This window comes from Cnephaeus nilssonii, assembly GCF_951640355.1.
Source record: "Cnephaeus nilssonii genome assembly, chromosome: 4".
Taxonomy (NCBI): Eukaryota; Metazoa; Chordata; class Mammalia; order Chiroptera; family Vespertilionidae; genus Cnephaeus; species Cnephaeus nilssonii.
In genome coordinates, this window is record NC_137075.1 from 38077230 (window position 1) to 38092125 (window position 14896).

At 46.9% G+C, this 14896-nt stretch overlaps 1 protein-coding gene across 1 annotated transcript; it reads right to left on the minus strand.

Annotated features, from left to right (window-relative positions):
- Nucleotides 1-450: 450 nt before the first annotated feature.
- On the minus strand, nucleotides 451-10914 carry GREM1 (gremlin 1, DAN family BMP antagonist). The gene is made up of 2 exons (XM_079769880.1): nucleotides 10705-10914; nucleotides 451-1969 (listed from the first exon to the last, which is right to left on the minus strand). The coding sequence occupies exon 2, from the start codon at nucleotides 1966-1968 to the stop codon at nucleotides 1414-1416; it is 555 nt and encodes a 184-aa protein (XP_079626006.1). The 5' UTR covers nucleotide 1969; nucleotides 10705-10914; the 3' UTR covers nucleotides 451-1413.
- Nucleotides 10915-14896: the final 3982 nt, after the last annotated feature.

Below are 14896 nucleotides of genomic sequence, written 5' to 3' on the forward strand. Positions count from 1 at the left end.
CATGAATCCCACCAATGTTACCCTGACAGCTAATGGACCCAAATGCTCGGATTTCTTACCGGGGCTTCCCACGAGGCCCTCACAGGGCAAAGGAAGAAGGGAGGTCCTGTCCCTCCCATCTCCTCCCAGGCATTAAACTACTCCTGAGCCAGGAGCAACCTCCTTTACTTCCTCCCTCTCTCCTGCTCTCCAGCTCAAACTTCTCTCAATGGCTGCAACAGAAGATTCTTCCAGCTAGAATGGAGCAGGCCCTACACGCTCTCCTCTGAGCCTGGTTCCTCACTGTCAGGGCCACCCGGCAGAGGCAGACCCTTTGCAACCAGGCTGTGCCTCTCACAAGCATTACCCAGAAACAGTGAATTGGGAAAGAGGTGATCATAACCAAGCAAAGGGAATTAGTACCTCCTGCTTACGAGGTTTCTGTTCTCTTCTGATCCCTATGTGGGGGGCGCTGAGCTACATCTATTGTCCACCTGAGGGGCAAAGCAGGAAGGGGCGAAACTCAAAGTGGTCAGTACTCGTGTTTTAAGTTTGGAATTGGGTTCCAACTCGTTTCAGCAAATCAGAGTGACAGCCAACGTTAATGAATTTATTTTCTGCAATTTCATTTCTCCCCTGTTCACTTGGGTTCTGTTAACTACCAGGAGGAAACTTGCTAACACAAGGGTCTCACTGTGTTTGGGGGCTGGCCTTCCAAGACCCTGCACATCTCCCTAATGAATGTTGCTGGGCCCAAGTGGTCCTTAAGTTCAACCCCTCCCTTCTCTCACTCCTCTGTCCTTCTTGCCCTTGTCCACACCAACTCCCCTAGAGTCTGAAGGGTCTTCCAAAGATGGGAAATATTTACATCCATGGTCCAGTGAGTTCATTTAGAACCCTTGGCAAATGCGAGATTAGACTGAAACAGTCACTGAGATCCTACAAAGGGGTTGACTATGGAAGGGAGGAGGAAGGCAGGAAGCAAGCACAGGTTGAAATACCCCTTCCAAGTCTAATACAGCACTAACACAGGTCTCCTGCCCTCAGAGTGGCCTCTCCCATCAACATTCATTCTAAAGGGAGAGTCCCTAGGAAGGCACACGGAAGACAAAGGCAGAACCAGAGCTCAGACCTGCACCTTTGAAAATGCCTGGGATGGTGTGGGCTTTCTGGGCCGTCCCCTGCGGAAGCAGATTCATTTAGGTGATAGGAAGTGCCCTCCAGCAGAGACTATGTTTCCTCTGGTGTCTGCAGGCAGCCACAGCCACCCATGCACACGCATGCACACAAACTACGCACTAGCAGGTGCCCGTCAGGAGGCAGCTGGTGGTTCTTCTTGTCTCTAGATTTAAGCCAAGTTCAAATCAGGTTGTTTTAGGTCTGGCTCTGGGACTACCTGGGGCTGCATCCCTAGGACAGGCGGGGTGTCCCGGCTTAATCCAAATCGATGGAGATGCAACGGCACTGCTTCACACGCGTCACCCTCTTCTTCTTGGTGGGTGGCTGTAGTTCGGGGCAGTTGAGCGTGACCATCATGGTGGTGAATTTCTTGGGCTTGCAGAAGGAGCAGGACTGGAAGGAGCCTTCCTCCTTCCGGATGTGCCTGGGGATGTAGAAGGAGTTGCACTGGCCGTAGCAGAAGCGGTTGATGATGGTGCGGCTGTTGCAGCCCTCCTCGTGGATGGTCTGCTTGAGTGGCTGGGTTTTGCACCAGTCTCGCTTCAGGTATTTGCGCTCCGTCACATGTAGGGCCTCCTGGCTGGACTCCAGCACCTCCTCCCCAGGCATGGCAGTGCCTCGCCCTTGGCCCCGCCCCCGGTTCCTGGAGCCAGGCTGCTGGGGAGACTGGGTTTGCTCTGAGTCATTGTGCTGGGCCTTGTCTGGTGGGGGGATGGCACCTTGGGACCCATTCTTTTTCCCTTCAGCAGCTGGCAGCAGGGTCCCCAAGAGGAGAAGCAGGGCTCCCACAGTGTAGGCGGTGCGGCTCATGCTAAAGGAAGGAAACACAGAGAGGGAAGACATGAAAAATAGAAAAGTTAATTCATTAAAAAGTTAATATTGCCATGTGCTGCATAACAACATTTTGGTCAGTGACGGACCGCAGATACAAAAAGTGATCCTGGCCCTTGCCGGTTTGGCTCAGTGGATAGAGCGTCGGCCTGTGGACCAAAGGGTCCTGGGTTCAATTCCAGTCAAGGGCACATACCTCTGTTGCAGGCTCCTCTCTGGCCCCGGCCCCGGTCGGGGCTCCTGCAGGAGGCAACCAATCCATGTGTTTCTCTCACACCAATGTTTCTCTCTGTCTTTCCCTCTCTCTTCCACTCCCTCTAAAAATCAACGGAAAAGTGTCCTCGGGTGAGGACTAACAAAAGAAACAAACAAGAAGTGGTCCTGTAAGATTATAACGAAGCTAAAAAACTCCTATTGCCTGTGACATGGTGTCCATTGTAACATTGTAGCACAAGGCATTACTCCCGTGTTGTAGTGATGCTGGTGTGAACACACCTACCATGCTGCCAGTCATATATCAGTACAGCACATACAATTATGTACAGTTCATAAGACTTGATAGTGATGATAAACGACTATGTTACTGGTTTATGTATTTACTATACCAAATTTTTATTATTATTTTAGGATGCACTCTTTCTACTTATGAAAAAAGGTTTCTGTAAAACAGCCTCATACGTCTTGCGTTTACCACATGTTTTGATTAAACCATTTTCTCTTGTGCTTGATTTAATCTTGTGTTGTTTTATACAGCAACATACTATACAGGCTTGTACCCTAGAAGCAATAGGCTATACCCTATAGCCTGATGCACAGTAGCCTAGACTATCTAGGTCCATGAACTCTATGATGTTGGCTCACAGAGGACATCACCTACTGTATCCCATGTTAGGCAGCACATGAAACAGCAGCTAGTATGTCACCAGGCACTTGATAAACATTTAGGTAAAATATTTCACTTACTTTTCACAATATCTCTAGGAATTGGTACTATTATTCCTATTACCCTCCTGGCCATCAGGCCGCGAGGAAGCGTGCCCAAGGTCACACAGTGAATAAGTCGAGATCTGAACTCAGCCGGGGCCCTTCTCTTCGTCACAGGTGCTCCCGGAGGAATTGCTTCCTGGCTTCTGACACCAACTACGTTTGATTTGTATTGTGGTCACTTACCTGTATTCATTCCTGAACTTGACAATATTTAGTAAGTTCCTACTATTTCAATGTCAGATTACCTTGCACCTCTTTGGGAAACTTATCTTGTTTTTCGCAAAAATAAATTAGCTTCACATGCCAGGCAAGTCTCCCAGTCTTTCCCCCTGACTAGCCTCAGTGCTCCCCGAGTTGTGCCTTGTTCTGCTGGTTGGGTGCTTATGATATTCACTGTTTTCAGGCTTAGGAAGGTGACCGGTGGGGAGACCGGAAGGCGCGGGCGAGGGAGGATACTTCACAGGAAGGGTGCTGGACGAAAAGTTGAGACTGAGTTTCTACTGGAATTCCTAGGGCACCAACTTGCTATCTGACCTGAGGAAAATCACTTTACTTTTCAATAAATGACTTCATTTAAGCAACGGTATATACCGCATCTGCCCAGATAGGCTATTCAGATCAGATCTGATGTAAAAGTGAAAGCAATTTGAGAACTAACCTAATGTATGATGGTACTGCAGACAGAATGAATTACTTTACCAGAAGTTCTCGTAATTCACAAAGACTCCTGGACCCCTCACTTATTCTCATTTTTAAACTGAATACAGATATTCATTATATCATTCTTTACACAAAGATATATATTTTTCTACTTTAAATGATGAAATGTGTCATTCACATATGTGTGTGCGTGTGCGCGCGCACGTGTGTAAAATTTAGAAGGCAGAAAATAGGCACAAGAGAACAGGTGTGTGCAAATATTTGCATTAATAAATGCCATAGATGTGTTAAATAGATTGGTGACAGTGAATTATTGTGGGTGGGTCTGGATTTAGATAAAGATCAGAGAGGAAAATGGCATATGAACAATGACAAAAAATTAAATAAGGGGGGAGACAGAGGGAAAACTGACAAGAGAATAAAACAGTAAAGCAAGGATGAAGAGAGAGAAAAATTAATGGAGTAAGGAATGTAAATTGGGAAAAGGAGCATTGATCTGAGGAAGGGTGTTGGGGAAGGTAGGGCAGACAGAGGAGAAAGAGGAGCAGGAGGAGCAGGAGGAGCGTACTTTTAAAAGGAAAGCGCAAGAGAGAAGCATCAGACTATTTGGATTCTCCGGGGACAGCTTCTCAAACCTGAATATGCATGTAGTCACCTGGGGACGGACGCTGTTAGAGTGCAGGGCTGCCTTTTAATGAGCTTTGAGTAGGAAGGCCTATAGCACTTGCAGCCACAGCGTACAGAGGGACGGGGGCATTTTCAGATTCACAGCCTCCCTCCTCAGGCCTTCACACCAAATCCGACCTGAATCCTGAAACTTCCCCTGGCCTGCCCTGCCCTGGACTCATCACGGTTTTCTGAACTTAAGGACAAAGATGTGAAGCATCATTTCCCTGCTCTCTTCTGAACACTGGTGTTACCCAAGATCATCACGAAGTGCAATTTAACAGTAACCTTATCACAGCCCCCCCCCCCCCCCCAAGGAACTATCAGCTAGAGCAAGTACTTTTCAAAGACAAAGGCAATGTGGACTCTACATTCTCTACGAGACACCCCTGTCAGTAAACACCATGAAACCTGAAGGACACTGTCAAATTAAGATCATTAGATATTAAATCTAAAATATCCTTAAATGACTCATGGACACAGATAATAGGGTGCTGAAGGCCTGGGTCGGGGGCAGGCTGGGGAAGAAAGGGGGACATCTGTAATACTTTCAACAATAAAGAATTATTTAAAATAATAATAATAAATAAATAAATAAAATATCCTTAAATGGCACCATCTTCCCAACATTAGCCTAATACTTTAGGGCGCGTTCAAGTTTGGAGCTGATGATGTGACATTTAGCTCTCTGCTCTGACTGCAGACTCCCTGGCTTTTGTCAGTTTATGTTACAACATCCCTGTTCTTTAAACAGAGCCTTTTTTTGCCTCACCACCCAAAAAATTAATTTCCTTGTTTTGTCTTTTTAAAAAAATCACTCACGAGAAAAGTCCAGTTATAAAACAGGGCTGATTTTCTCCAGAGCCCAGGATAGCTGGAGCCAGGACCGTTCAGTCTCCTCCGCAAATGCTATAGAGTGAAACTGAAACGCTTTCACAAGTTTCTGCTATTTATTCAGCTCAGGGACAGGGTCTAAACTAAAACAGTCTCTGCCCATTTCAAAGAGGAGCATATAAGAGAGCCCCGGGCCTACACCCACTCTGTACCTCCCCCCTCCAGGATAATGCAGCCCTCCCAGAGCAAGGCCGGCACAGCCCACATCACAGAGGCCAATTTGAGACTGACTGGGAATGTATGCTGACTGCATATGACAGGTTCACGTCATGAGGCCATCCCTCCCACAAACATCTGTCTAAAAATGTCTTCTTCTTTTTTTTTTTTTTCCTGCAGACCAACTTAGGCCCTTCTTAGTACTCGGCTTTTCCTTCTTGGCATTTTCACATCTGTAATTACGTAAATACCTAAACTGAGAGCCATGAGGGTTTACTCATCACCTTATCCTGGGCACCTGGCACACAGTAGGTGCTCTTAAATGAGTGATTATTACAGACCATGTTGATTTATAGAGTTTCCATTTCTTTGCATTTTAAAACGCCTTCCCACTTACCAATGAGTAGTGCAGCCGACTGCAATCCTTTCATTCTCACCCTCAGTATAGCAAGCTCCTTACTGTCTAGGGAGCTTCTAGATACTTGCCTTCCTCTCTCTAGGAGAACCCCAAATAGCCACTACTTTTTACCTGATCCCAGGCGGAAGGCTATGGGTTTCATTTTCTAATTGAAGTCATTGTATTCACTATGGCAGAAACCAACAATCAAGCAGTAAACCCCAAATTAGTAAACTGTGGTTTTCAGTTTTAGTTTGGACAGACTTCCTGTTCCTATGGGAGCATGTGTACCCCATAAGCCAAAGGAATCTAGAATGGCAGGCTGGTGGTTTCTTTTAATAAGAAAAGTAAATTCGTCTCTAAATAAGATTTATTAGATGTGGAAAATATTATGAAGTGTTTTTTCATTTTTAAAAAGCCTATTCTTCAAAGGTCTTCAGTGCTAATTGTGAGGTTTTAGAGTTCTTAAATCTTATTAACTAGCTGTTTGGAGAGGAGTGAAAACCAACTTCTGGAATCTCAATCAACAGAGACCTCTGCTTCTTAGAGAAGAGCAGTGCTCTGAAGGACTCCACATGAGTGAGCGTGAGGGGGATGAGAAGGGCAATGACTACTGGAACCAGCGCTCTGTCTAGTGATTGTGGCCAACCATCCAACCCACTCTCCACCCCCACCCCCCACCCCCTACACACACACACCCCAACCTGGTCCTGATGACTCAGTGAAGGATATAGGACTATTTTGCTCTTGAAATCCCATTTGTATGGCCACCAAATAATTAGCACTTTGTAAATATCCTAGACATGGAGGAAATCAAGAAGATGTAAATTCCTTGAGGACCATTCGGAGTGCCCCATTATCAAAACTCAACCCAAATGCTAGTCCAGATTTAGGTTCCTATGAATTATCACCCATGTGCAACCATGAGTTGCAAACATTTTTTGGTAATTTGCATTTACGAAATGACCCATTCACATCATTAAATTAAAGCTGTAACTCGGATCCAGACTGCATCATGACACCCACAAAAACCTCCCTTAATTTTCCTTTACAGACAATATTCTTTTAACCTTGCCTCTATGTCCCCTTAATGCATTTCTCCTCCAAGTAATGTGATCATATTGTCGTGGTGAGCTTTCTCTACTACTGTTCCCCACCAGCAAGACCCATCCCATCTTTTTTATTTTTTCCTTTATCACTGTCCTCCCCTCCAATCCACTTGTACCAGAGAATATAGATATTCTCAAATCAGTTTAACCACCTCTGTCCTGAGTGGGACATGGTGATTTATTCCAGTCTTTACAAGACTAAGAGCACATAGTCTAATTCTGGGGAATCAAAAATGAAAATGCTATATGTGACTGTTTCTAATGTTCTTGGTGTCTTTGAAAAAGTTTAGGCTAGCTCCTTTCCGCCCTCTTCTTGCTATATGTCTCATTTTAGCTAACCAACCTGCTTATCACCAGTTAAATGGAGTATTGAGTGGGAATTACAGTGAAGAGACAATGGTCAGCAAGCCAGCTGTCTGTGCCTCGATGTCTGATCAATTCCTCCTGATGAATAAAGTTTTAGAAAGACATTCAACAGGTATGGCATCAAATTATTCTCCCAGCATAAAAATATATATATATGTAACGGAACTGAAAGCAAATGCTCTAAGTGCAGGCCAGATTTTAGAATAATCTACTCCTTTATCTTAGGGTTAAATCTTTGAGAAGGGCAAAGTTTATTTTGATCTTTACTTTTTAAAAAAGTCAACTTTTAGAAATTAAATAGAAAATTTAAGAATATGCTGGGTTGATTTTTTTTTTTTTTCAGTCAAGCTGTACCAAGAAGAGTTGGTGGTTGGCAAACTAGTGGACCGTAAAGTCTCAACCTGTACATGTTGCAAGTACCCTAACTATGACCTCCTGATTTTGAACCCCATTCAGGGGGTCCAACATTGCATAGGACAGGGAGAAGACCACCTGGTAGTTTCATGTCTCAGGAGCTCTAAGCTCATTGAAAATGTGTGTGTGTGTGTGTGTATGTGTGTGAAGTTAATGATTGTATACAATTCTTGCAGTCAACAGGAAATAAGTTTGAAAGGAATAAACATTAAATATTCACTGAGCAGCACTATGGACAGACAGCTAAGTTATAGGTTCTGTCTTGTGGTGAAAGATGTTGGTCCCTGTGTGAGTGTGATTTAGGATTTAATTTCAGAACCACCTTGTAAAATGGCCTGGTGCTGCAGAATGTTACTGCCTCTTCCAATGCCACCACTAATAAGAAGAGTCACCTATATTTTTAAGCCCTTACTATGCCAGGTATTATGTTACATTTCGAGCAAATTTTATCATTTACTTTTCACAACAAAATATGAGATCGATAATATTGTGTTTGTTTTACCAATCAGGGAGGTTAGGAATCTGTCCAAGGTTACACGGCTCCCAAGTAGGAGAGCCAAGGTTTGAGTCCAATTCTATCTAGCGCTCCAACACATGTCCTTAAGCGCTGTTCTGTGGGCACCCACCACAGTATTTAACAAAGGACATATGGACTTGTTTCGCATGCAATAACGTTTGAAAAATACCTTAAACTCAAAATGATGATCTCTTTTGTATCTTCATGTTCACTGTGGAGGAAATTTCTTGTCCCAGGAATTACTGTTGCACTTGGCATTTCTAAGAGCATATGTTAAAATGAAGGAAAATTCCTTGCAGATGTATGACATGGGCTGGTACCACTTCACCTTCCATCGCAGGCTTGGGCTTACCAGTTCTTCACTCTCTATTCTAGGACATGCTCCACAGCTTTGCCCTTGACAAGCATTTCTTGGATTGATATCACTTTTAATACTGAAACATTAAGACTGGGGAAGATAAGGCAGGCAGGCAGTTCTCATTCAGAGATGTGGGGACTTAATAAGTTTCTATCCTTCCCTGTGTGAGCACTCACCTACAGACTGTCAGCCAACTTAAATTTCCTATAGATCATGAGTTGCCAAAACATTTCAGTCAAAATGAACTTTTAAGAAAATAAGAAATCTGTGAAATTACTAAGTTTACGAAAGACTTTAATTTCTAAATGACCTGGGGGTTAAACACACATGCACACAGAGCAACTACATATCTAAAGAACCCTTAAATAATTAGTGAACCATTGGAAAGTGCAATTTATCCAGTGATAGTAATCAAATTACTTACTGTTGTAGACTTGGGTGTGCCAGGGAGGAGATGATAATCTGTAGTTTTCTTAAGATCTCCCCCTCATGGCTTTGAAAAATCCACCCCTTCAAGTTCCTATGCCCCCCTCCTCCCCTTCCAAAAAAAAAAAAAAAAAAGAAAAGAAAAGAAAAAGAAAGAGGAGGGGGAGTTGGAAAGCCCTGGGGAGAAAGAAGACTCCTCACCCTGGGACGGGGTTATCTTAACCTCTTCTCCGCTATTTATTTAACTTGTGTGTACAGCCAGAGGGAGGCCACTACGCTGGGGTCCCGGGGACAGTTTAAATCCCTGATGACCCACTTAACACAATAGATTATTTTAATCGACTTTTGTCCTGGCACCATCTCGAAGGGGAACATAAACAGACCCGTGCACCGCTGGGATCTGCTCTTTCCAGCAGGAGATCTAATTACCTACCCATGGTCGCCTCTCTGCCCTTGTTCCATTTCTTAAGAGATATTAACCCCTAACTTTGAGGCTATATTTCTGTCTCAAAGAGTCGGGCAGAAGGCGGCAACCAGGTTCGACCGGGAGCCCATTCAGGCCAGCTCCAAACGCACAGGAAGGACTTGATCGCAGAGCCTCGCTCACCTCTTGCTTGTCCCCCACCGTGCCCAGGGGCCGTCACTAAAGAAGGCGCAGAGGAACGCCAGGCCGGGGCGCCCCCAAGGCAGAGCTGGAATTTGAAGACAATGCCAAGCCAGAGTGGGGGCGCTCCTGTTCTCCCCAAGCCTAATGTCTACAATTAACTCTGGCTGATGAGGTGACAGCCCCGCAGCCCCTCCGCCCCTGGCCTTGCTCCCCGCGCTGCAGAGGGGTCAATGGGTGAGCGAGGGGTGGGAGAGGTCGAGAGGCCACCTGGGCTTCCGAGCCGGAGACCAGCCTCCGCCGCCAGTCCCGCGTGGTCCGTCCACAGCGAGGTGCGGCGAGGCGAGGTGGGAGCCCCTAGAACACACACTAAGGGGTGCCCGCGGAAGTGGGACCTGGCGGGTGGTCGCTGCCCGGTGCCTGCAAAGTCAGAGGTTCCGTCGAGAGGCGCACGGGACGGAAAGAAGCCTAAAACAAGGAACCGAGCGCCCACGAGCGCGCAGCCAGCACGTGGGCGTGTGAGCACCGATGAACCTCTGCAGTCCGCGTCCGGGACCAAGTATCCGACTCTGGCGCGCGTCAATCGCTGATTCTCCCGATCCTCCAGCCCAGGGCAGGCTCATCCACGGCACTCCGACGGGTGCCCCGAGACCTGGAGCGGCCCGGCTCCCCGCCTCAAAAACTTGAACCCTCTCAGTTTAACTGGCCCCGCGGTCTGCTGCCGAGCTGCAGGTCCCCGCGGCTCCCCGCGGCTCCTGCTCACTGGCCCTCTGCTCCCGCACTCCGGCCGCGGGGAACTCCGCGCTCCCGCCGTGCCGGCGCACAGGAGAGCGTCGGCGGGGCTCCAGGAGAAGGAAAAGGGACACGCTCTCGCTCGGGGTAGCCTCTTCCCCAGCCTTTCCCCGCAGACGGCGCACGGTGAGGTCTAGCAGCCAAGGCCTTGGCAGGAAGAACCCTGCGACAGCTTTTCAAGGTTCACCCCGGGGAAACGCGGGGCCTCGGCCCATCCGCACGGAGGGCTGCCGTGTCCACACCGAGCGGAACGCGGGAGTCGTTTTAGAAACCCCTGCGCGCGCAGACACGCACCCCCCCCCCACACACACACACACACACACACACACGCGCGCACGCACACAGCCTGCCCGGCGCCTCGACGCTCACCTGTCAGTGCGGCGTGCAGACGCGGCCTGCGCTCTCGACGCGTGGCGCGGGGGGCAGCCGCGGCCCGAGCCGCCGGGCTCGGCGCGGGGGCAGCGGGACAGAGAGGAGCGCTCTCGCCGCACCCTGGGTCGCCCGGTCCGCGGAGGGCGCACCGAGTGCGGGACATCGCGCCGTCTCCCGTTTAAATGCCGGCGGCCGAGCGCGGCGCCCGGGGCCGCGCCTCTCCATTGGCCAGGCGCCGCCGCCGCCGCCGCGGGACCCGCTATCCGCCCCCTTTCCCGGTACTGCCCCCGCCCCCGCACCCCTCCTGCTTCCCCGCGGGGTCCCCTCTCCGCCCGCCTCGCCTCTTTGTCTGCTCCCCCGCCCGGGCCGGCTGGGAGAGGTCACCCCAGGGAACCGCGCCTGGAATGCACAGCAAATCACATTTTCCGCTCCCGTTGGAGGGGGAAGCGCAGGAGGAAATCCCCCGGCTCCCGGCCCCTCGTTCCTTCTCCGCCCCAGGCCCGGCTTTTCTCTCGCCAGCTCCGCTCGCCGGCGTCCGCCCCGCGACGGGCTCGGCCGCGGAGACGGCACCGCGAAGAAGAGCAAGATCTCCGAGGGATCGGGACAGATTCGGCGATTCTTTCCCCGCGGAGGGGCCGGGAGTGCAGGGCGCTCAGGTTGAGCGGTCGCGCGGCTCCGCCCAAGGCCCCCAACTTCGAGGGCTCTGACCTCGGCGCCCCCCGTGAACCCTGGCGGGCTCGTCGCCGCCGGCAGGAGCCGGTCGCCGACGGGACACCGTCCTCTCCTCGCCGCCGCGGGTTCTTTCAGCTCAGAAGCCGGCGGCCGGGGCTGTGAGTGCACAGAAAGGAATAACGGGGGAGAGGGGAGAGGAAGCCCGAAAGGACCCTCGAAAGCCCAAGTTTTCCACTCCTCAGCCATTTTAAAAAGGGAGGTCTAGTCGCTAGGAGAGGAGGTTTGGTGTGGCATCTTAAAGATCGAAGAAACCAGGAAAATAAAACGTCTGACAAGGAAATAACTTCCCAGAAATTTAAGGCAAAACTTCTGTATGTGAAAACCCGATGCCACAGTCTGTATTCATGACTGAGAACCCGATGGATATTGGCGAACCTACCGAGAGCATGTTTTTCGAAAGATGAGCGAGCACTTTCATTTATTCTCTTAGCTTGAAAACTGGTTCTTAAAAGAGGCCGTGAGTTTTTTGTGTGTGTAAGTCATAGCCCGTGTAAAAACCCACCCGCCTGCGAGGTCTGTCTGCAGACCGCCTCCCTCAGACAGGTCAGATGGAAAAAAAAAAAAAAACACGTTTGGTATAGAAGGAAATTTGAGGGTTTCTGCACTGACTAAAGCAAAATAAACAAAACAATGAAACCCATCAAAAGGTACTTATGAAACCGTGGTGATTTAAGTACTTGGCTAAGAAAACAAAACAAAACCTCCAAACAACATGATTTTTTTCCCCTTCAGGCAGGCGGTGTGGGATGGGGGACAACACACAGTGAACACCTACTAGATACTGGAAGTCAGTTTTTCAAAATAAATGAAACAAGAAGGAAATCTGCATTGATTCCGTATCTAGAGAATCTTCATCCTTTGAATGTTTTGTTCGTGCAAAGGGCAGTTTCTCCCCCATGAACTCAGTGCTGCACTTTTAAATGTTTTCGGTAGTTTTTTGTTGTTAAATCATCTCGCGAGCCATAGTTTGTAGTTGCCTGAAGGATGTGAACATTCAACAGGACTTAACGACTTTCCCTGGTGGGGTTGGCTGCAGAAGAGGTAGGGAGTCAGAAATACACAAAGTACTTAGGCAATTAACAGTTCAGCCAAGCCCCGTTCTCTCACTGTGTAAACTCTTCATTCAAAGACCTCTTATTTTGCAAATTCACCAACTCTTTCTGATCTAAGAATTAATGCTTTAGTCACTCCCCCCCCCCCAAGACTCATATAAGCTACCCCAAATAAAAATACAGAGATAGAGCTCACCTGCTGAATTGGAAGTAATCGCTTTGGAGCCCTGATACGGTGGCTCTGTGTATCTCAATCGTTTATTACTCTGTATCTAGTAAATGTTGATCATCACTCTGACCCCTCTTCAGGAGACTTCTCAGAGCACACTGTTTACAATGGAAACATTCTGACCCCCCACCCCCACCCCTCTATCACATTTCACTGCATCATTTTTCTTCATTGCCACTGATCTCTCTCTGCCACTAGAATATAAGCTTCATGAGGGCGGAGATTTGTCTATCTTGATCATTCTGATTACACGATGCACACAGAATGCAGAGTGTCTAACACAAAATTAAGATTCCGTAAGTAGTTGTGGATTGGGAACGTTCAGCACATACCCACTAATTGGAGTAATCAACTGCGCCTGAATGCTGAGGACATACCCATCAGGAATGTGACCAACACAGGCCCTCACCTCACAGTTTATAGTCTAGTATGTTTGTAAATATTTATTTCAGTATCCAAGTTTTTTTGCCTCATATTTGTGTTTCCACTGCTCTCAACCAGTCAATGCAAACCATTATCCAATCAGGATGAAGCATAAGAGTAAAAATTCTTCAGCCTTCTTTTATATACGTATATACATACATATAAATATATTTATTGATTTCAGAGAGGAAGGGAGAGGAGAGAGAGAAACATCAATGATGAGAGAGAACCATCCTGCATATCCCCTACTGGGGATCGAGCCCACAATCTGGGCATGTGCCCCTAACCAGAATGGAACCTGGAATCCTTCAGTCCACAGACCCACACTCTATCCACTGAGCCAAACTGGCCAGGGCTTCAGCCCTCTTTAATTACATAATTGAAACCAGTTCTCAGTAAGAGGGGAAAGAAATAGAATGACTCCATGTAGTCAAAGTTAACGTTTTAAATATGAGACCTAAACAATGATCAATAAATGATAAATTGCACTTACAGAAACTACTTTTAAATTACTTTAGGGCTGTTGTGAGATATGTAGATCCTGCTCAGCTATTGGTTTGTAAAAGGAAAGTACATTTCTCTTTCTTGCTCACCTCTCTGTAGAATGTGTCTTCATCCAATTCCCAAGATGCTAAGAGGGAACTACTCTCCAGATTTAGAGAAGAATCTTGAAGGCCTTTGTAGGGAAGTTTTTGCTGAGAGCTGCAAAAGCTGTATGTGGCCGTTCAACCTAATTGCAGAGGCTATGTATGCCATCTTGGTGTGGTTTTATTCCCCTTTAAGCACTATATTTTTTATTTCCTCCTAGATTTATTGAGGTATAATTGACAAAAGCTGTATATATTTAAGATGTACAACATGATGATTTGATATACATATACATTATGAAAGGATTACCACCATCAAGGTAATTAACACAACCATTACCTCACACAGATCCTCTCTTTTTGTGTATGGTGAGAACACTTGAGATCTACTCTCTTAGCAAATTTTAATACCACACTCTACTATGAACTATAACCAGGCTGTACATTAGATCCTCAGGACTTATTGATCTTCTAACTGAAAGTTTGTACCTTTGACCAGCATCTCCCCATTACCCCCACCTCCCAGCCCCTGGCAACCAACATTCTACTCTGTGCTTCTGTGAGTTTGACTGTTTTAGATTCCACATATTGAGTGAGGTCATACAGTATTTGTCTTTATCTGTCTGACTTGTTTCACTTTTAACAAAGTCCTCCAGTTCACCCATGTTGTGTGAAATGGCAGGATTTCTTTCTTTTCTAAAACTGAAAAATATTCCATTGTGTGTGTATACTATGTATTTATGTATGTGAGTGTATATATGTATATGTGTGTATATGTGTTTTTTTAGAATTTCATTGAATTTATTGAGGTGACATTGGTTAATAAAATTATATAGGTTTCAGGTGTACATTTCTGAAATACATCATCTGTATATTGTATTGTGTGTGCACCATCCAAAGTAAAGTTTACATCCATCACCATTTACCAGCCTCCCCCCTTATCCTCTTCTCCCTCCTCCCATCACCCTTTCCCTCTGCTAATCACTATACTGTTGTCTTTGTCTACGGGCTTTGTTTCATTCTTTTTTGCTTAATCCCTTCACATTTTCCACCCAACACCCCTCCCCTCTGACAGCTGTCAGTCTGTTCTCTGTATCTATGAGTCTGTTTCTATTTTGTTTGTTTATTTTGTTCATTAGATTCCACATATAAGTGAAATCATATGG